General features: G+C 40.4%; 1 protein-coding gene across 1 annotated transcript; it reads left to right on the top strand.

Annotated features, from left to right (window-relative positions):
• Positions 1 to 1,809: 1,809 nt before the first annotated feature.
• On the top strand, positions 1,810 to 12,054 carry SLC35E3 (solute carrier family 35 member E3). Its single transcript, XM_089524153.1, has 5 exons — positions 1,810 to 2,204; positions 4,167 to 4,277; positions 7,028 to 7,186; positions 7,426 to 7,508; positions 9,227 to 12,054. Exons 1-5 carry the CDS (start codon positions 1,815 to 1,817, stop codon positions 9,411 to 9,413), a joined length of 930 nt encoding a protein of 309 aa, XP_089380279.1. The 5' UTR covers positions 1,810 to 1,814; the 3' UTR covers positions 9,414 to 12,054.
• The last annotated feature ends 8,599 nt before the right edge of the window (positions 12,055 to 20,653 follow it).

The following is a 20,653-nucleotide window of genomic DNA, read 5'->3' as shown; positions in this document are numbered from 1 at the left end:
TGAAGGTATATATTTAATTTTGCTAGTTGTTTATGTCACAACTATTAGCATTACATTCAGTTATATATGGGAGGGCCTGAACAGACAGGCCAAAAAAAAGCTGCTTCTGGTCACTTTGGGGGTATGCTGTTTAAATGATGCATGCATCCTAAGAGACCAGAAGCCATGCCAAAGCCACACTCCAGTCCTAAGGACTGGACCACAGCTTTGGCACAGCTTCTGGCCTCTTAACATGCATGTGTCATTTAAACAGCATACCTCCAAAGTGACATGAAGCAGCTTTATTTTGGGCTGTCTGTTCAGGGCCGGAATTATGATTTACAAGTAACGTTAGTGCAAAACAGCATTACTGGGGATCCTGTATGGTGTGAAATAGTTGGAGGCTGACACCCTGAGTTACTGCAGCAGGTGACACCAACCCTAGGAGCACCACTGTTCAGTTTCCTCTTTACAATCTCCAATACACTTTTTCTCCCAGTCAATAAATATTATTTTCTCAACTCAATTCCCTTCAACTCCCCCTCAACTAACACTTAACTAACCTTACAGTCAGCCCAAACCATGATTGTCTGTCAAGAAACCAAGTCTTCCTAGTGACTCCATCCCAGTCCCCCAACTCCATGCTGTTTTTAATATCTCCATCCTGCTGTTTTATAGCAGCGGAGGGGGCAGTGGTTGAAGGATGGCACAAATGATCCCCAGACCCTTAGAAGTTACCTACACACACAAATAAGTACAGATCTGTCCCCATTCAACTTACATGGATGATGGCAGAAGGAGAGAAGCACCTCCTGTTTGAACAATGCATAACTGGATACAACTCATGTTTGCAAGACTTTGTCAAAAGCCTGTTTCCCATTCTCCAAAACTCCCTGTATAACGGAAAACACAGCAGTAGAATAGTAATTATTGTATTTGGCAGCTAGTCCCAAACCTCAAAACTATGTGTCCCTACCTGCTCCTGTGCTATATAGTCTTGAGGTTCGGGAGTAGCTGTCAGATACAATCAATAGCTTTAAGATGTTGTAAAACTGCCATCATCTCTGACTTGTTCATGTTATCTAAGGACTGCCATAACATCTGGAGAACAACTTGCCCACCCCAATATATCAGGAGGATGGTTGGCCAAAGGTATGCTATTTTAACTCCTGACACATCTGTGTCCCCCTCAACAGTACCAGCCTCCTGGCCCCTGTCGGCTGGAGTCCTGGGTGCGAATCCTTGAGTGTGGGATTCATGCTGCCACATTTGATTGCAGACCTGGCAAGGGAGGCTGGATCCTCTTGTGCTCCACTGCCAAGGATGGATGGAGGCTGAAGAGTTGGCTTCATCACTCCCCACCTGTTTGGAGCTAGGGACACAAAAGGGTTTTTTATCCTAACCCTGCCACTCAGTTTTGGGACATGGCTTCCTCTTACATGCTTGGATCAGGGCTATGGAATTCTGGGAACTGTAGTTGGCTGTGGAACCAGAGCAGAGCTACAACAAACTACAGTTCCCAGAGGACCCTAGTGCCACCACAAACTGCAGCCCCATCCACACTGGGGAAATAACCCGGTTTGGCACCGCTTTAACTCTGTCTCTTTGCTATGGAATTCTGGGAATTGGAGTTTGTTGTGGCCCAGAGTTCCATAGCCGGGAAGAGTGGAATTGGCGCCAAGCCGGGTCATTTCCCCAGCGTGGCTGCAGCCAGCAGGGAGAGCTAGAGGGCGGCAGGGGCTCCCTTGGCGGGAAGGGCCTGTTCCAGGGCGGAGCCGGGGCCTTTCCTGAGCCACGTGTCCGGGGCTGGCGGGCGGGAGGCGGGGTGGTTGGCCATGGCTGTCGGCGTGGGCTCCTGGCGGCTGGGTCTGGGTCTGCTGGGGAACCTGGGCGCCTCGACCTGCATCGTGTTCCTGAACAAGTGGCTGTACGTGCGGACGGGCTTCCCCAACCTGAGCCTGACGCTGGTGCACTTCGCGGCGACGTGGCTGGGGCTGGGCCTGTGCCAGGCGCTGGGCCTCTTCTCGCCCAAGCGGCTGCGTCCGGGGCAGGTGCTGCCTCTGGCGCTCAGCTTCTGCGGCTTCGTGGTCTTCACCAACCTCTCCCTGCAGAGCAACACCGTCGGCACCTACCAGCTGGCCAAGGCCATGACCACCCCCGCCATCGTCCTCCTCCAGAGCCTGGCCTACGGAAAGGCCTTCCCCGCCCGCGTCAAGCTCACCCTGGTCAGAGGGAGGGAGGGAGGGAAGGGAAGGAGGGAATCCAGGCAGGGAATCGGGAGGGAGGGAAGGAAGGAAAGCAGGAAGAAGAGAGGAAGGAAAGAGGGAAGAAGAAGAGACAGAGGGGGGGGGGAGGAAATAGGGGAAGGGACCAAGGAAAGAAGGGAGGGAGGAAGGAAGTGGAGAGGAAGAAAGGAGGGATGGAGAAATGGAGGAAATGGGGGGAGGAAGGAAGGAAATGAGGAAGAAGGGAGGGAGGAAATGGGGGAGAAAGGAAGGTTGTGGCACTAAGCTTTCTGACAGAGAAGGCTAAATGTCTTGTTGTTGTTGTTGTTGTGTACCTTCAAGAGTTTCAGAGTTATGGCGACCCTGAGGCGAACCTTATCACAGGGTTTTCTTGACAGGTGTCTTCAGAGGGGTGTGCCATGGCCATCCTTTGAGGCTGAGAGAGTGTCACTCACACAAGGTCACCCAGTGCGTTTACATGGCTGAGCTGGGATTCAAACCCTGCTCTCCCAGTGTCCTAGTCCAGCACTCAAACCATTACACCACACTGTCTCTCACCACATGTCTCACAAAACTGCAATTCCCAGAATTCCATAGCATTGAGCATCAACAGCCTTCTCTCTGGCGCCTCCTTGGCCTAGTTGGCCATTTCTGAGGTGAGCACGGCTGACTCCAGTCAGCAGCTTTTCTTTTGAGTTTCTCAGCCATAGTGGCCTTAGCGGCATTTATACTGAAAAATTAATGCAGATTGACGCCACTTTAACGACCATAACTCAGTGCTGTGGAATCCTGGGATATGTAGTTTTGTGAGATGTATAGCCACTTCTGTCAGAGAGCTCAGGTGCCACAACCAACTATCATTCCCAGAATTCCATAGGACTCCTGGCTTAATAGCTCAAAGCAAACTGGTGATGCCCACCAAGCTGCTTGGAAGAGGGAGCAGGTGCACAGTCCACACATCACCTTTCCGCTTAACAGAATTAGGCGTTTTACATTTTGAAAAGTTGTGTTCTGTGAAGACAGTGTACAGTCAGCCTTCCACATTTGCGACTTTGACTTTTGCGCTTTTGATTATTTGTGGATATGATTAATATTTTCTCTCTAGGGGTTCCTAGGTCCTCCAGTGCAATTCCATGTTGGGAATTGGCGATAGAGTTGTGCTGGGAAAGCTAGAGAAAATACTTCTCTAGGCATTTGTAGGCCCTCCATCATGATTCTATGGTCAGCTTTTGACAGATGTTGCTGGAGGCTCTAGTCATTCCTAGAGAGGTGATCTCAGGTTTAAAAAAGTAGGTGGGATTTTGTTTTTGTTTAATTTGTGGTTTTTCCACTTTCACAGGGGTCCTGTGCCCCTAACCCCAGCAAATGTGGAGGGTCTACTGTATAGTGAAATAAGCCCCAACTCTGTTAAACCAGGTTTGTCTGGTGAATTTCTGCCTTCTTCTCCTACTTTCTCAAAATCACTGGCTTCTGAAGCTCCTGAGGAACGAAGAGAGCATAGGTTTTTCAGCATAAGAGATAAGAAAGGAAGAAAGCTGTGATGTGTCTTGTGTTTGCCTTGCTTTTCCCGATGGCACGCCATGAAGAAGATAATGCTTCTTCATTTACAAACTGTTTAACCATCCTAACCTTGCTTATCATTTTGGCAGCATTGTGAGGTCAGTTACCTTGGCCATAATCATAATCATGCATTTTGGATGGAAGTGTCATTCACTTACACTGTTAGTTGCCATGACTTTTGTTTCTCTTAACCATTAGTATTGTTTATATATTAACTATATCCTTAGCTGTGGTGGTCTAGCTTTCTATGAAATTATGACTTAATAAAAATGCACCAGCATCTCTGGTTGAAATTGTGTTTTCAGCATTTTGGGACATTACAAATAGGGGAAGTTTTGTTTTGCTGAGTTGTAGTGGCAAAAAATGCATAGAAAACATAACATTTCTTCCTCTTTCTTACAGATTCCAATCACCTTAGGTGTCTTCCTAAATTCCTATTACGATGTGAAATTTAACCTGCTTGGAATAATTTATGCTACTCTCGGTGTTCTAGTTACCTCTCTTTATCAAGTGGTGAGTTTTAAAAGGGGTTTTTTTTCATATGCAGTTTTAAATTGAAAACATAAACTATTTTAATGTAATGCATGTACGTCTCACCTTTTCAGCTTGTCCCTCTCTTACAGCCAGTCTCCTGGGTACAAATATATTCTTGCAGCTCATATCAGCACTCTCCACAAAAGTAAAATATAAAATGGCAAAGGAGAACCAAAACAATTGTCTTGAAGCAACAGGCAAACATGTGTGTTATATATACGACATTCTTCAAAATTATGCTCACCCTTTATTTCAAGATTGTTGTGTAATACTCTACAAAGCTGTGAAACAGTAACTATACTTCCTTTCTTTTGCACTCCACCCCAAGCTTGCAGCTGTACATGTATATAAGCGTAAAGGAAGTTGATTATGTATTATAAAACACCACTGTAGAATGGCCTTTACCTGAACAGTTTGTTTATTCAAAGCCACTGTAGTCTTCAATTGAGGCCTAACTTATCACAGTTTGTTTCCATCACTCCATTATACCTTTTCTGAGGGAGGTGGCTGCTATTCCCACTGCTACAGAATGGGAGATGAGATGAAATCCTGTTTTGGAAGACTGTTTTCTTGTCACTAAGTAGAATTTTTGATCCAGGCCTTCCCAGAACAAATAAAATCTATTTTTAAATATATTTAAGACTTTTTTTAAAAAAGAAAAAGCTCACAGAGCAGCTTACAGGTCAGTTAAAAAGAAAGCCCACACCCTCAGGTTTTCACTCTAAAATACACAACACAAAGGGAAACTGGGTGGGTGAAGAATGGAAGGGGAAAGGAAGGATGTATCCACACTGCAAAAAATAAAGTAGTTTGACACCACTGTACCTGTCATAGCTCCATCCTGTGGAATCCTGGGATTTATGGTTTGGTGAGGTATTCAGCCTGGCCTGTCAGAGATATCTGGTACCTCGCCAAAATGTTACTAAGGTTTTGTAAGTACCCTCTGGGATGAAAATAAAACAAGAGGAAAAGCTACAGCCAGATGGAATGACTTCTGCCAAAATGACAGCTAAGGGAGGGAAGAACCCAGTGAAACTGATTGGCAATTAATGGAGAGGAAAAACCCAGAACTGTTGGCAGAGCTGATGGCATGACCTTGCTTCTCTCCTGCTTCAACAGGCTATATAATTTCTAAAAGGAACCATTACTATCTCAAACCACTGCTCTTTTGTGGTTTTTAAAAAAAACTATATGGGAAATATGTAAGGCTGTATTCCTAAGCATATTACAAGGCACCTATAAAACCCATAGAATTCAGTGGGATTTTCCTTTGAAAAATGCAGGTTGTGAAGCAGTTTATATATGAGAATATTGCTATCCACTTCATTGCTATTTTACTCATAGAAAGAATGACATCTCAGACTTAATAGCTGTGAAGCTATCTTACGGTATTTTCAGGATCAACAAACAGCAAACAGCCTGCATTAAGAAATGGAATACTTGAATTTCTTATTGCGTGCCCTGCCTGTTGACACTGGGAGTAACAAGTCCTGTGAGTTCCTTAGGGTGGAAGTATACTCTCCCTGCTTTTTCCCTTCAACTACTTGAGCTCTACAGTGTGTTTTCTTCTTAGATAATAGCCCTATTCAAGCCTTTGCCTCAATGTGGGTGACAGAACCTGGGCATGCACCCTGATTAGGCAAGATTCTTAGTCATGGGACCTCTGGAACTGCTAGCCAAATGCTTTTGAAAGTCATGGGTTCCATGAACCACACACAGAGAGGTCTCTCACCTTGCCAGGTAAATGGGGATATTCAAGGAATGGGGCTCATCCATGTATCCATCCACATTTTCAGGCAAACACCTGAATCAAACTTAGGTTATACTTCTGCTAATCAAACATAGGCATCATCAGTCTCCACATTGAGAAGCACCATTTTGTTGAGTTATCTGAACAGTTAGAGCACAATCCTGTGCATATTTACTTGGAAGAAAGTTTTACTTTCAGTGCATAGGAACTAAGGGCCTGAACAGACAGACCGAAATAAAGCTGCTTCAGCTCACTTTGGAGGTATACTGCATACATCCTAAAAGGCCAGAAGCTACACCAAAGCCATGCTCCAGTCCTAAGGACTGGAGTGCAGCTTTGGTGCAGCTTCTGGCCTCTTAAGATGTGTGTGTCATTAAAACAGCATACCTCCAAAGTCACCCAAAGCAGTTTTATTTTGGCCTGTCTGTTCAGGCCCTATGTCTCGCTTTCAGCCATACGCAAGTACAGTGCTATGATTTCACTATAACTTTCTGGAAAGCCTGGGATTTGCAGTTTAGGGAGGGATGTTCAGAATTCTCTCAAGACCTCTACCATCTCACCAAACTGCAAGCCTCAAGATTCCATAGGATGCAGCAATAGTGGTTAGAATGGAATCATAGTGCTAGATTTACAGTAGTGTGAAAGTGTTCTACTAGGTAATTTTGCATCGCGTTCTTGCATATGCATGAGGAGATCCAAACAGATTTTTCTTATCTGTAAGTAGATTGATTTCTGTAGTCTACGTGAACTGCAGCATCCAAGCCCTATTAAGTAGCAAACAAGTATAAATTAAACATTATCCCAACAATTTAACATGAATGCATGTTCAGGTAAACTGGATAAATGGAGCTGTGCTGTTTTGTAATGTACATTAAAAAAAATAACACAGTAATCTAGTAGAAGGCACATAAGATTACTTGTAACTTTTGTTTTAGAGCTGGATGTCAGATCTTATTAATGTTTTTTTCTTCAATTTCAGTTGGTAGGAGCAAAGCAGCATGAGCTGCAGGTAAACTCTATGCAGCTCCTCTACTACCAAGCTCCAATGTCTTGCGGCATGCTGTTGTGTATTGTGCCCTTCTTTGAACCAGTATTTGGGGAAGGTGGGCTTTTTGGTCCCTGGACACCTTCTGCTGTGGTAAGACTTCGTGCATCTTGCTTTTTGTTTCTAAAATCTTAACATTTGTGTGTGTCTCTGTGTAGCATTCTTGATTATCTATGTCTGATACTCCACCTTTTGGTGAAAAGGGCATTATAAATAAATGCTCTTCTTCTTCTCAACATTAAATTCAGTAATCACTGTGAGGGGACAGAGTAGAAAATCTTCATTTATCTCATATAACTTGTTTTTACTTCTTTTCTTTTTTTAATTCACAGTGTCTGGTGCTGCTGTCTGGAGTAATTGCCTTTATGGTGAACTTATCTATTTACTGGATCATTGGGAATACTTCACCAGTCACGTATCCTTTCCCCTTTTACCCATTATGTTTTTGTTTTTGTTTTACTTTCTGTTGGAAAAAATAATAAAGTACAGAAAACAGGATCACCTGCAGATAATAATTATGTTTGGGTCATGAAGATAAGTCAGGAAACAAAATATCTTACTGAGTTGTTTTGTGAGGGAGTGAGGGCAGTCACCAAGTATCTTCCCTTCCTTGTCTGTTTCTAGTGGCAGCTGGAAGCATTGATGTTAATGGAGCAGTGAATCTTCTCTAGGCTTTCACCTGAAGCTGGAAAGCACTATTGTTGTTGTGTGCCTTCATGTTGTATGCAACTTATGACGACCCTAAGGTGAACCAGTCATGGGGGTTTCTTGGCAAGATTTATTCCAAGGGGGTTTGCCATTTGTATCTTCTAAAGCTGAGAGAGTGTGACTTGTCTAAAATCACCAAGTAGGTTTACATGACCGAGTTGGGATTCGAACCCTGGTCTCCAGAATCATAGTCCAGTGCTCAAACTACTACACAACACTGGCTCTCTTAAGTACTATACAAGCTAGTAGAGTTCAGCACTTTGGATCACTACTTCAAAGTTTGGCTAAATGCAAGAATAGAGTCACTGCTCCACTGTCATTCGTTACTCTGAAATTTATCATGGTGATTATTCCAACCCTCTGGCCATGGAAAATTGCCTTACACACATAGGAATATTGATTGGTCTACCCTGGCATTGTATATTCTGACTGGCAACACCTTTCCCCAGTTTCAGATCCTTTAAACCAAGGTGTAAGGACCAGTGGCCATCAATAAATACATGGTGCTTTGTTACATATCCATTTTGTCCCTCCTCTTTGACAAAGGGCGAAATCAGTGTCATTCCCTACAAGGTGAAAATGGCTTCTGCTCAGAAAGAGGAATCTTTGGATCAAAGCCAATACAATTTCTCAATCTTTTCACCTAAGCTTCTGGGACATTCAAGGATAAAATATACTTTCTATAAAACCTAGCCAGGTTTTATAGAAACTATATTAAAACCTGAAATGCCAAGTTTTATAGAAAGTATATTAAATGACAATATATTATGAAGTGTAGCATGTTTAAAATTAAAAAAAAGAAGAAATGTCTAAAGTTCGGACAGCAGCGGTCAGCTTTGTGATTGAGTTACTTAGTATAAGCAGTGTGGTGTAGTAATTTGAGTGTTGGACTATGACTCTGGAGACCAAGGTTTGAATCCTTGCTCAGCCAAAGTATAATCATAATTTTCTAACTGCATGCATTTGCATCTTAAATGATTTTAAAATGCACTAATTGCTGAAAGAATAATGATAATATCAACTTGTTAAGCAGATGAATTGCATTTTGCCAGATTAACTCTTCTGCATTCAAATTTTTGGGTGTGTATGTACCATACCTCAGCAGCCTGATTACAATAATGAAATGCCAGGTTTTATAGAAAGTATATTAAATGAATATTGTTATATAATGAATGAAAAACATGTGTTATATTATGATAGCAGAGAGCTAGATGGAATTTTGTTTAAAATCTGGGTTACCAGGACGGGGACGGTTAGTAAGTACTAACTGCAGCCTTGTGCACAATTACGTAACCTGTTTTCAAATCCCATTGACTCTGTGGGATTTAAGCAGAATTTTATCCTTGACAGTGCTAAATGAATTCAGCATGTTTTACATTTAATCTTCATTGATGAAAAGATGTGTTCCTTAACAGAAATATGCAGCTATAATATGTTTGGACACTTCAAATTCTGTCTCACTCTCATGGGAGGGTATATCTTATTTAAGGACCCTTTGTCAATTAATCAAGGCCTTGGAATTACATGCACATTGTTTGGCATTTTAGCTTACACCCACTTCAAACTTAGCGAACAAGATGGGAGCAAAAGCAAGCTGATTCAGCGCCCATAAATCATGTACCAATGTGGATGGTGGATGAATCCTTTTAATATGCACTGACTTCAATAAGAACAGAGAAGCTGGATTAAGAAGTAGATATATCCTGTTGTTAATAAGGTACTGTAAATTTGTTCTCTTTAAAAGGAATAAGGCACTACATAATACTCATCCCTTACAGTGTTCAGATTATTTTCTATTACATATAAATGGGCTTCTTCAGTTGAAGGACTGGTCATAATTACAGTGGCACTTCTGAGTGAACTCTCCAGTTTGTACCAAATGAACTCATCAAGGCAGATGTGACATTTATGGCCAAAGGAATTTATTCTTCTGATCATATCAGTGTTACCATTGTCAATCTGTGCTGATATTCTGAAATCATATGAACATTGTAGCTTCTCAGTCTGGTTAATTATAGAAAAACAGTTTTAACCTTTTCTGATTTATTGAGAAGGACTTCAGTGGTATTGTGTCTAACATACCCATGCACACATATATCCCCCCCTTTTCTTTTTTCAAATACAGTATGTATTCATTTGAGAGAAATTAAGTTTCTTTATTCATGGTCCAACAAAACTCTGGTATTCTAGTACTATCAGGGCTTTGCATCTTGATCAGATTTCCAACTTCACAGAATATTTTGTAGTTCGGTACAGGGCTGGTCCCTGTAACTTGAAATACTTTTCTTCCTGCCCTGCTTTAGGGCCAGTTAAATAACTTATTCAAGAGGGTGGGTTTCTCAGAGGATCTAAAGAATCTGTGTCAGGCCCTTATGTTAGAACAACACAGGCTTGAACAAGACTGAAATGCTTTGGGGAAATTACGTATTATGCCTTAACTGAAAGATTAAGATGTCAGATATCTGTAAAATAAAATGAGAACATAATAAAGAGTGTTTTTGATAGCCTTACCACAATTCTAGAGTGGAGGGCAAAACCTGGAATAAACTGGACAAATGGATTCTGCCATAACCTGATGGGTAGATGGCTTTAAATACTAACTATACCTCCTTGTATGTGCTGCTATTACTGTTCATTGTATCCGGACCTGCAACTACAATCAAAAATAGTCATCCTATGAGCTATATTACTTCTAATCAGTAACTCATTTTTTGAAACACCACCAGGATTTTTCTTCATGTGCTTAAACAGGGATGGTGAGATACACTTTTTCACTTCTCTGTTTTTGCAGCCTCGCCTGTGCTGTCACTAAATTTGAGCAAAATAGCAGTAGGAAAACCACACAGATTTTCAAGTTACTGGGTTATTTGAGAACCAGGTAAACATGATTTACCTGTAAAACAGGATAGATGATTGTACTTGTTCTGCTGGTTAAAAATATAACAATTTTTTTCTTAAAGGAGATGTGTAGTAGCTACTGTACAACAAAATTCAAACTTAGTGAAGAAGATAGGTGTAGGCATGTGAAATTGACCCCTGGGGCCATATCCTGGCAACTAGCAGTTTTATACACGGAGAACTGAATAGGAACTGTTCTTTTGGTGTATTACACAGTACATTCATGCTAGCTCTGCCATGAAGCCATCAGAGCTTCAGCTAGAAACTTGAAATATAAAGTTTTAATATAAAATACAAAGTGCCCTGCATCTTGTCACATTGGCAGCCAACCAGCAGCACAACAGGACATTCTTCACCTCCTTTCTGTGGCCCTTCATCAGACCTACCAACTGGCCCTGGATGGTTTCCCAACCAGGATGGGGAAGAGTCGCCTCCCAATGATACTGATTTTTCAAGGTGGCACCCCATAAAATTATGCCATATTGCTTTCAAAGAGCAATTGGCTTTGGGAGGTATGGAACTTTTACCTTAGAAACTGAACCATTAATTTGAAAGTCACACTAGGACAATGACATGGAGATGTTCTTTGTTTTGTCTTTGAAAAACAGAACTTAATGTACTGCCTGTATTCTAATCTATTTTTGTCCCTGTGGCTTGAAGGAAATATATGAAGAAGAACAAATAACTGAATTGTACAATCTGTGTAAAATTGATTGGATTCTTATCTCTTCAAATAAGGTCTTTCTTAACAACTATGATCCAAATTTCTCATTATAAATGCTTTCGGTGATTTGAACAGCACAGTATGGGGGTGGAGGGGGAGCCTCACAAACATGACTTGTGTACATTCACTTTGCTTCTTATTCAGTTCCGAAGTCTAGTCTGTCCAAAGCAAAATCTCTTCATAATATACTTGTATATAGTTGTTACGGATTTTTGTCAGTATTATGGTATCTGGAGCATTTCCTCACATTACCAACCGTATCTTAGGCACTAAACAACCTGAAGAATTATTTAAATACATTGTTAGATATCTGTAATTAGCACTGAAAAAAGTACTCATGCAAATCTGTTCAGAGCAGGTGCATATTGAAAAAGCAATTTGCATTATATTTGTGCTGTGCACAAACTTTCCTGAAATATACACCATAAGGATCTGTTTAATTAAAAACAAAGACTAATGCAGCTGGTTGCATAAAGACATAAGCTTTTATTTTACACAAGACAGCTGTAACATTTCATGCCCATCCTGTGTTTTAAAAGGTAATATAAAAGAGACAAATATACTAAGGCCTGTTACAAACTGCCAAAATAAAGCTGCTTTGGGTCTCTTTGGAGGTATGCTATTTAAATGATGTATGGGTCCTAAGAGTCCGGAAGTCGCGCCAAAGCCGTACTCCATTCCTAAGCACTGGAGTGCAGCTTTGGTGCAGCTTCCAGATTCTTAGGATGCATGCATCATTTAAACAGCATACCTCCAAAGAGACCCAAAGCAGCTTTATTTTGGCAGTCTGTAACAGGCCATGTGTCTTTATTCAGACTGTTCAAGATATTCTTCTTTCCCTACTGAAAGGTTCCCAGATATGAGAGAGAATGGTGAATCTCATCATACTCAGCTATATCATGGTTTGTAGTTGTAAACAGATAGTGTTAATATGCTGTATAATAACCATGTACCGGGGGAGGGGGGGATACTGTTTGTGGCGGTCTGTGCTGGATAAAGTTGCAAACATGTTAATAAAATACACAAAACTTTAAGAATATGCTGCCCAAATATACAGATCCTCTAGTAAGCAGAATGAAGGTGTGTTTTTTTTAAAAAAATTCAAATACTTTCTGTTTTTGCTTATGAATAAAATCATTCTTCATTTTAAACTTCTGTATGGTCTCTCTCTGAAGCAGTTTGTCTTCCTAGCCATTTTTTCATTATGAGAATGGTATTTTTTAAAAGAAGAACAGTATCATTAATGGTTGATACACATGCAATACATGTGCTTCCTTAGTCCTGCATCTTCATATTTTAGTTTAAGCTTTTTTTTCCCATACTGTCAGAAGCTGCTCTTCACATGAGCACTCTGTCCAGGTAAGACAATCTCCTGAATAAAAATATTTTTATTTCTAACCACTATATTAACAAACAAATAGTGATACTCCATTGCCAATAACCTGTTATCTTAGCTCTATGTGAGGAATGGGTATTGAACTTAATGGCCTTTCCATCATTTTAGGGTTCTTGTTGTTTTCCATTAAAGAGTGCATTACAAGAGGGGAAAATCTAAGAAAAAGAATTCAGGAGAGGAGGGGATATTAATTGCATCAAAATTTATCCTGTAACTGATATTGTTGTAACCCGCCTTGATCTACGGAAAGGCGGGCTATAAATAAATATATTATTATTATTATTATTATTATTATTATTATTATTATTATTATTATTTATTAAAATGCATTGAAAGAATATGGCTAAAGGCCCTAATTTTTTGCAGAATCTATCACTAGTAATTGGACAAATTAAGATTTCAATAAACTTGAAAAGGACATTATTCATTTATCTTCCTAAACTTTATCAAAATTCCCATACATCTCAATCCTGTTCAACACTCTGCTGTAGTTGTTCAGTTCTCATAAGTTGTAGAGAACCACTGTGGACTCCTATTGAATGAAACCTCTGTCTTCTAGATAGACAGGCCTCTTTCATAAAAAGAAGAGACAACCAACATTCCTTCATGCCTCACCACCCAGTGCAAAATGCTTCTGAATCAGAAAACACAGTTAAAAGAAAGAGTACTGTTCATATTCCTTGCTACAATTTAGCCTTTTGTGGCTCCAGAGACGCCAAAACTCCTGCGGGAGTTTATGAAGTTTAAGTGGGGATTCCTATTTATTGTTTTTCTGGAATAGAAATAATGTTAGCTCTCCTTTGCTGTTTGCTCAGGCTATTCACCTGACCTCTTTAGTTGCAGATTTTGTGGAAGGAAACTACTATGTTGTGGATTGTTTGGAATTTACCATAGCTGGGGGGAATGTTTTCAAGCTAAAGTGTAACTACTCTTTAATATTATTAAAAATTTACATAGCACTGTTAATATACACAAGATCTGTTAGGTAAAGAGTGTTTCTGACTGACTTTGCAGGACAGTCAAGGTTCCATCACTTCTGGTATTGTCTTTCTGTTCCTTGGTATGTAATATTTCCTCCAATAATTTACTCTCCTGGTTATCAATACGTTATTATTATTAACCTTTATTTATAAAGCGCTGTAAATTTACACAGTGCTGTACATACAATCTTTTTAATTGGACAGTTCCCTGCCCTCAGGCTTAGATATTTTAGTCAGAAAATTGACCCAAAAAACCTGAGTTGACTTATCCATGGGTCAAGGTAAGTATATATGTGGAGCCATCCCTTTCTATGAATACAGTGGTAAAAGACGAGAGCTTAATCCATCCTGTGTGCACCAAAAAGTAGCATGGATCCCTTGTACTCTCTCAACCATCCATCCTTTAGAATGAGTTACGCCTGCCAGAATTTTCTAAGTTCTTTGGCATCATTTTCCTTTGCATCAGCCAAGGGTTATGCCAACATAACTTAACAACATGATCCTGGCAATTATGTTCAATGACCTTCACCCCATATTTAAAATAATAAAAATGTCTGATCTCTGTATCTTGTAAATATTATCTTTACCCATCATTGCTGTTCCTTCATCTGTATTAACAGCTTAAAAACTGCTGTTTTTATTATAAATTACTTGGATTCAAAAGTCTGCAGTGGTTAATCTCAGATACTTCAGTTCCCTGTGCAAACATTTCTAAACCAAAGGCAGCACATTACTTTGGTATGCTTTCAGTGCATTTGTAGTGTAGAGACAGGAATTAAACAGACCTCCAGAGTTTGCTAGAATTCAGCTCCTCAGCCGGTGAGGAACCCTTGGAGTTACAAATAACGTCTGGAGGGCTGCACAATTTGCACCCCTGTTGTAGAGTGTAGAATATAACCACCTAAGTAGGAAGTGAACCCAATGCAGTGGAGATGCCTTTATGTGCAATTCTATTTCTTTTTCTTTATCTAGACTACATTCACTGAAATATTATGCTCTGCATGCTGTTCCTGCACAAATTAGGTCTGCATTAATTTCAATTCAGGAACAGTTCCATTGACATCCAGGGAGCTATACACCAGGATTGATGGTGGCAACATCTGAACTAGTCTGAAGGTTATTGCTTTCCAACAGCCAGTATCAATACTGTAACTATTATTTTAATTCTAACAGCTGTGATTACCCTTCTATTAACATCAGAAGGCACTAAGAACAAACGGATTAATATCAGTGGGAATAAAATGTTAACAACACTTCAATACAGAAATTGCAACACAGCAAAATTTGGAGTGGATAGAGGGTGGTAATACATATCAATGATACCAGCAAAATTGTGCTTATGATAACTACCGCTTTACCCCAGTTTTTAAAGTTCATTGCCTGGTTTGTGTCTTATTTGCTTCCACAAGATATCAGTGCTATATCAGTCAAATTAGTTTATTAGAAACAAAGACCTCTTAAGAAATCTGAGATGTAGCTTACCCTGCTGGTTCAGCCCTAGTCAAAAATCCTATGGGCCAGGGTCCCCCTCCATGGGTTGCTACGAATATAGCTGTGCCCTGGAGGAGGAGTTGGGAACCTTTGATCCTCCAGATATTTTGGACTAGAACTCGTGCAGACTCTTAGATACGTTGGCGATGAATAATGGATGAGATAGCTAAAAATCTGGAGAGTTAAAAGTTCTCCACCTGAGCCCTACAGAGTAGAAGGGAGAACTAACTCTAGATGGGAAACCTGAATATGCTGACTTGATCTAACTGAGGATGGGGCCAGAGAAACTATTGTCAGAAGTAAGTTTTTTTGCCTAATTATGCAGTGAGGCATATAATACTGGTTCATTTGTTTTTTTCACAGCATACTATTGCATTTTCCTGCACATATATTGGGAATTTATACTCCAGAGGAAAGAAGACAAGCTAGTGACAGGCCCAGTCTGCACTTGCATGTGTATACATGAGCGGTCACTTACATGCTTATGTATGAACTAAAGCCCATATTATATTAGTCATGTGATTCACATTTTGAAGAGCTTTTAATGTAATCCTGGGCAGAGGGATTGGAGAATCTCCATAGGTACAGCAGTATGCTATGGGGGAAACTGAATAAGCCACGGCAATTACTCTCATAATAAAACCTCTTCTCTGCTCATCTGAAATTCTGACAAAAATCAGCAATTAGCAATTAATCTGTTGCACTTAAGTGCTGACTAAAGCCAGTCAATTTGCCAATGATCAATTTTTAAAATATCTTAAGGTGATCAAACCCACCCTGTTATCCTAAATTGTAATTAGGCTCTCTGTTCAGGCATGCATGGGGTAATGGTTTGAGCACTGAACTATGACTCTGGAGACCAGGGTTCAAATCCCAGCTTGACCATGTAAACCTGCGGAGTGACCTTGGGCAAGTCACAGTCTCAGCCTCAAAGGATGGCAATGACAACCCCCCTCTGAAGAAACATGCCAAGAAAACCCTGTAATAGGGTCACTTTAGGGTCACCATGAGTCAGAAACTTAGACACCCAGCAACAAACAACAAGTTCAGGCATGTTCAGACAGGTCTAGTTGTCTGGAAGAAGTAGAGTTAAAACTAACTGTTGCCCAATCCTAGTCTAAGGGAACTAGGTACTTTCTCTTTGTTCTAGGCAGGGTCTTTGTTCTCATACATTAAAGGTGGCATAGGACAGAATGAGTACAGCTGAACAAGTGAAACAGGTTTATGATTTAGCAGTTAAAATGCCTAGAGGAGAGAGAAAATGCTGAAGGATAATTAGAGATCAAAGAAGAAAGATGGTAAAGGTGAAAGTGCACTTAATGACAGAAAAGAAGCTTATTCTGGAATGGATTATAAACATTCACACTCCTCAGAATATACACTATAAAAATTACAGAAATGTTTTCTTCAATAGATTACCTAATTAGTTATTGGAGAGTGTGCTCTTGACCACTAGAAGTTAATAGTATAATTTATTGATGACATCATGATATTTGGTAATCAAGAAATTAAAAACAGAAGGGTGCAAGTCAACATCATCTGATTTCAGTCAAGAAAAGGAAATTAGTCATAAACAGACTTTAAATAATTGTTTTATTTTTTTCTTTATTATGCTTCCTCATTTGTTTGCTGTATTGCTTATGCATATAATATCCAGATATAAATCAATTTAAATAACACCTTCCCTCCCCCCCCCCTAATTCCAGCATTTATTCAATATCAGCAGCGTTTACAGGCTGGGTTTTAGTATGTTCTTTCTCTTTTATTTGACTATATGATAGGCCTGTATACATGTATTCAAAAGTATGTCCCATTGAATGCAGTGATATTCCAAGGAAACAGGCTTGCAGATTTAATTAAGCTGGTAATGAAAGATGCAAGCCTTCATGAATTTACAAGTTAAACAAATTCAAGTGTGCAACTTTCTTAGTTTAATTAAGTAATGATTTTGATAATGTCAAAGCTGCATTTCCACTGAGAGTTAGGAATACGTTTACTTTAGTTTTTGAGGCTGTTTGGTCTAAAAAACATTGATATAACACAGAAATAAAATATTCAAGACAACTTTCTAACATCAAATGGTAGTTTCTCTTTCTTGAACTGCTAGTCCTCTAGTTTTTCCGTACCTGATCAGTATTTTGAAATGATGATCACATACACATTTATTATATACATTTATTTAGTTGAATCACTTTGATGGGGCAACACCCATGCTAATAACCCATGGTGTTAAATCCAATTGTTAGTCTCACTTAGAGAAGATTTATTAAATCAGTGAGAACTTGCTTAGTCTGCCCCTATTTAGGTTCCATAGGCGGGATACATACCGCCATTTAGTACGTATAGAATACGTACTAGGGTTAGGAAGGGGCGGTGCTTCCGCACCCCCCTAACCCTAGTACGTATCCTATACGTACAAGATGGCGGCGCCCCTTCCACATGGGCGCCGCCATCTTTGCGTATCGGACGCTGAGCGTCCGTACGCGTCGCGCCGCTTGTGACGTAGCGAGCGCGCCCCTGGCGCCTCGCTACGTCGCAAACGCGACGGTAAAAGAAGCTCCATTTTGGAGCTTCTTTTTCGGTCCGCGCGGGAGTCGGACCGTCTGAAGGCTCCGGCTCCCCCGCGGACCTACTGGCGGCGGCGGCAGACCGCAAAGCGGCGGTCTGTACCCCGCCATAGATTTATTCAGGACTAATAATTGCATTTGAGCTGTTATCACACATCTGATAGACTGTTGTCTGCAAAAGCTAATTTTTTTTAACCTGTATTGTCTAGGAATTTTTTGTTTAGATTGGAGCAAAGGTTGCATTGAAAGATCATGCTCTGTCACCTGTAGGTCAAGGAACATTCCAGCCCTTAATAACTCTGGAGATAAATGGGGAAACGCACACAGATTCCATTACTTAAATGCCACCCCTTGGACTTTGAGTTTTAGGTTTAACAGGGCTGTCTGGATAAACTTTTCACAAGTGACTAAATTCCTCACAGACTTGCTCATCATGTTTCCTCGGTCCTGTTGTTGTTTAGCAGAGGACAAGCCTGGACAAAGTCCCTAAGAAGAGACTTGCTGGATCAGACCAGAGAACTGTCCAGTTCAGCATCCTACTGCCTACTTTAGAGAACTAGATAACTATGGAAGCTCACAAACAGAACATGAGAATGATAATATATTCTTGTTCCCCAGCAATTGGTATTCAGAGGCACACTGGCTGGGATCCATATACATATAGATAGTAGCCCCTGGTAGCCTTATCCTCCATTAATTTATCAGCCCACTTTTTAAAGTCATCTGAGTTGGTGTCTGGCATAATAAAATAATAATGTTTTTTATTATTTTTATGCCGCTTTTTGCCAAGCAATCATGTGTTACCCAGACTGAATTTGCCTATCTAATCCTCTCCAACACCAGTCACAGTTTAACATGTGTATATCCACACCACTATAATTGTCTCTGTGTTACTTTATTCTTTGTACAAAAATCCTACAGTTGGACTTAAGTTGCAACACAGAGGGTGGTTAAGATGTTCCCCCCGTTTTTTATTTTGTTTTGCCCATTCCACCCTAAAATGCCATGGAAAAATGGTTTCCCTTGCCAAGCAGTACTCATTCTATCCACACCAGACACAGCAGCTCTACTCATAAGATCGCTGGCAATGGTTGCTAGTGGAAGACATCCAACCTGCTGGTGGGAATAAGCATGTTGCAGAGTTACATGCATCAGTTTGTGTGAATATACACTATACATGTCAATTGATGCATGTTCAAGTGTCAATGCTACATATACTTAAAGTAAGCTGCACTTACAATTCTGCTTCCAAGTACAGTCGGCCCTTCTTATACACGGATTTTTTATACACGGATTCAAGCATACACGGTTTGAAAATGTTCCAAAAAAGTATAAATTTACCTTGATTTTCCATTTTTTATAAGGGACACCATTTTGCTATGTCATTATATTTAATGGGACTTGAGTATACACGGATTTTGTTATACACGGGGGATCTTGGAACCAAACTCCAGCGTATAACAAGGGTCCACTGTAAATACAAAATGTATGTGAATCCATGCATATAGCTATGAATATCAAATTTAGTACATTGTGTGATCTGGAACAGAAATAAGAGACAAAACCGGATGTTTACTTGCCCAGTGCTATCAGTTGCACAGACAGATTTGGAATCTACAAAAATAACTCATTTCTCTCATTTAATCAGCAGCAATAACTCACTCATATTAGGAAGAAACTGAAAGTATTATTTAAACAGAAGCGATAAACAAGCACTTAGTAGGCTTACTGTGACAGGTCCTTTCTCCCTGTCCTCCCTATATAGAAATAGGGGATGGTGAAGAGTAGCACAGCACAGTCCCTTGAAAACATCAACCCTTCCTCAACACATACTTAATATTAAACCCAATGTGTTTCTTGTTGACTATTCCGTTCCAAATAGCCAAATAGATGCCTATGAGAAACCCAGAAACAAGGATGAGAATGACCACAACCATTGTCTTGGTTCTCCAGCAACTGATACATAGAGACATATTCAAATAGTGGCAGCAATATGTAGCCATCATGATCAATTCTAGCCTTTTCGTCTTTGAATTTGTCTGCTCCCCATTAACAACTTGAAGGCACACAACACACAAATGTGACCTTTTCTCCAAGGGGAGCTGCTCCAGCCCCACCAAAAAAAGATTTGATGGTCTTTTTTTTCATACTTTTCCCAGCTGTTCAATGCAGAAATTGCAGATGTTAACTTATCTAAAATGTGGTGTCATCCCATATTAGCGCCACCTCATGCACACCTCTTCAGAACTAAACCCGGCTTAATTCAACAGGTTTTGCTTACAGAAGTGTAAGGATTGTATCAGCATGCCATCCTATACACAGGCTACATCCACACTGCATAAGTAATCCATTTTGACACCACTTTAACTGTGACATGGCTCAACGCCATGGAATTCTGGGAATTGTAGTTTCGTGAGATATTTAGCCTTCTCTGTCAGAGAACTCTGGTGCCACAACAAACTGCAATTCCCAGAATTCCATGTAATAGAGCCATGAGGGTTAAAGTGGTGCCAAACTGGATTATTTCTGTTGTGCGGATGCAGCCTTTGTTTGGCTTAACCTTCATCTGAATTCATGCTATTGTTCAGGGAAGCGTTCCCAGGCATTATATCCAATGTTATTTTAATTTGCTGTCTGCTTTATTTTATTGTTTGAATGTTAAGAAGTATTAATATGTATTATGTTTAATTCTTTTTGTAGAATGTATGTAGGGTTGCCATATCCCGCCGGGGGGCGGGACAATCCCGGTTTGGGAGGGGCCAACCCGGTCCCGGTCCGGTTTGGCGCCCAAACCGG

The sequence above is a fragment of the Sceloporus occidentalis genome, unplaced genomic scaffold, assembly GCF_023333645.1.
Source record: "Sceloporus occidentalis isolate IW3139 unplaced genomic scaffold, rSceOcc1.0.p SCAF_5, whole genome shotgun sequence".
NCBI classification, from domain to species: Eukaryota; Metazoa; Chordata; class Lepidosauria; order Squamata; family Phrynosomatidae; genus Sceloporus; species Sceloporus occidentalis.
The sequence above is the reverse complement of the archived record's forward strand: the minus strand, read 5'-3'. Positions and strand labels throughout refer to the sequence as shown.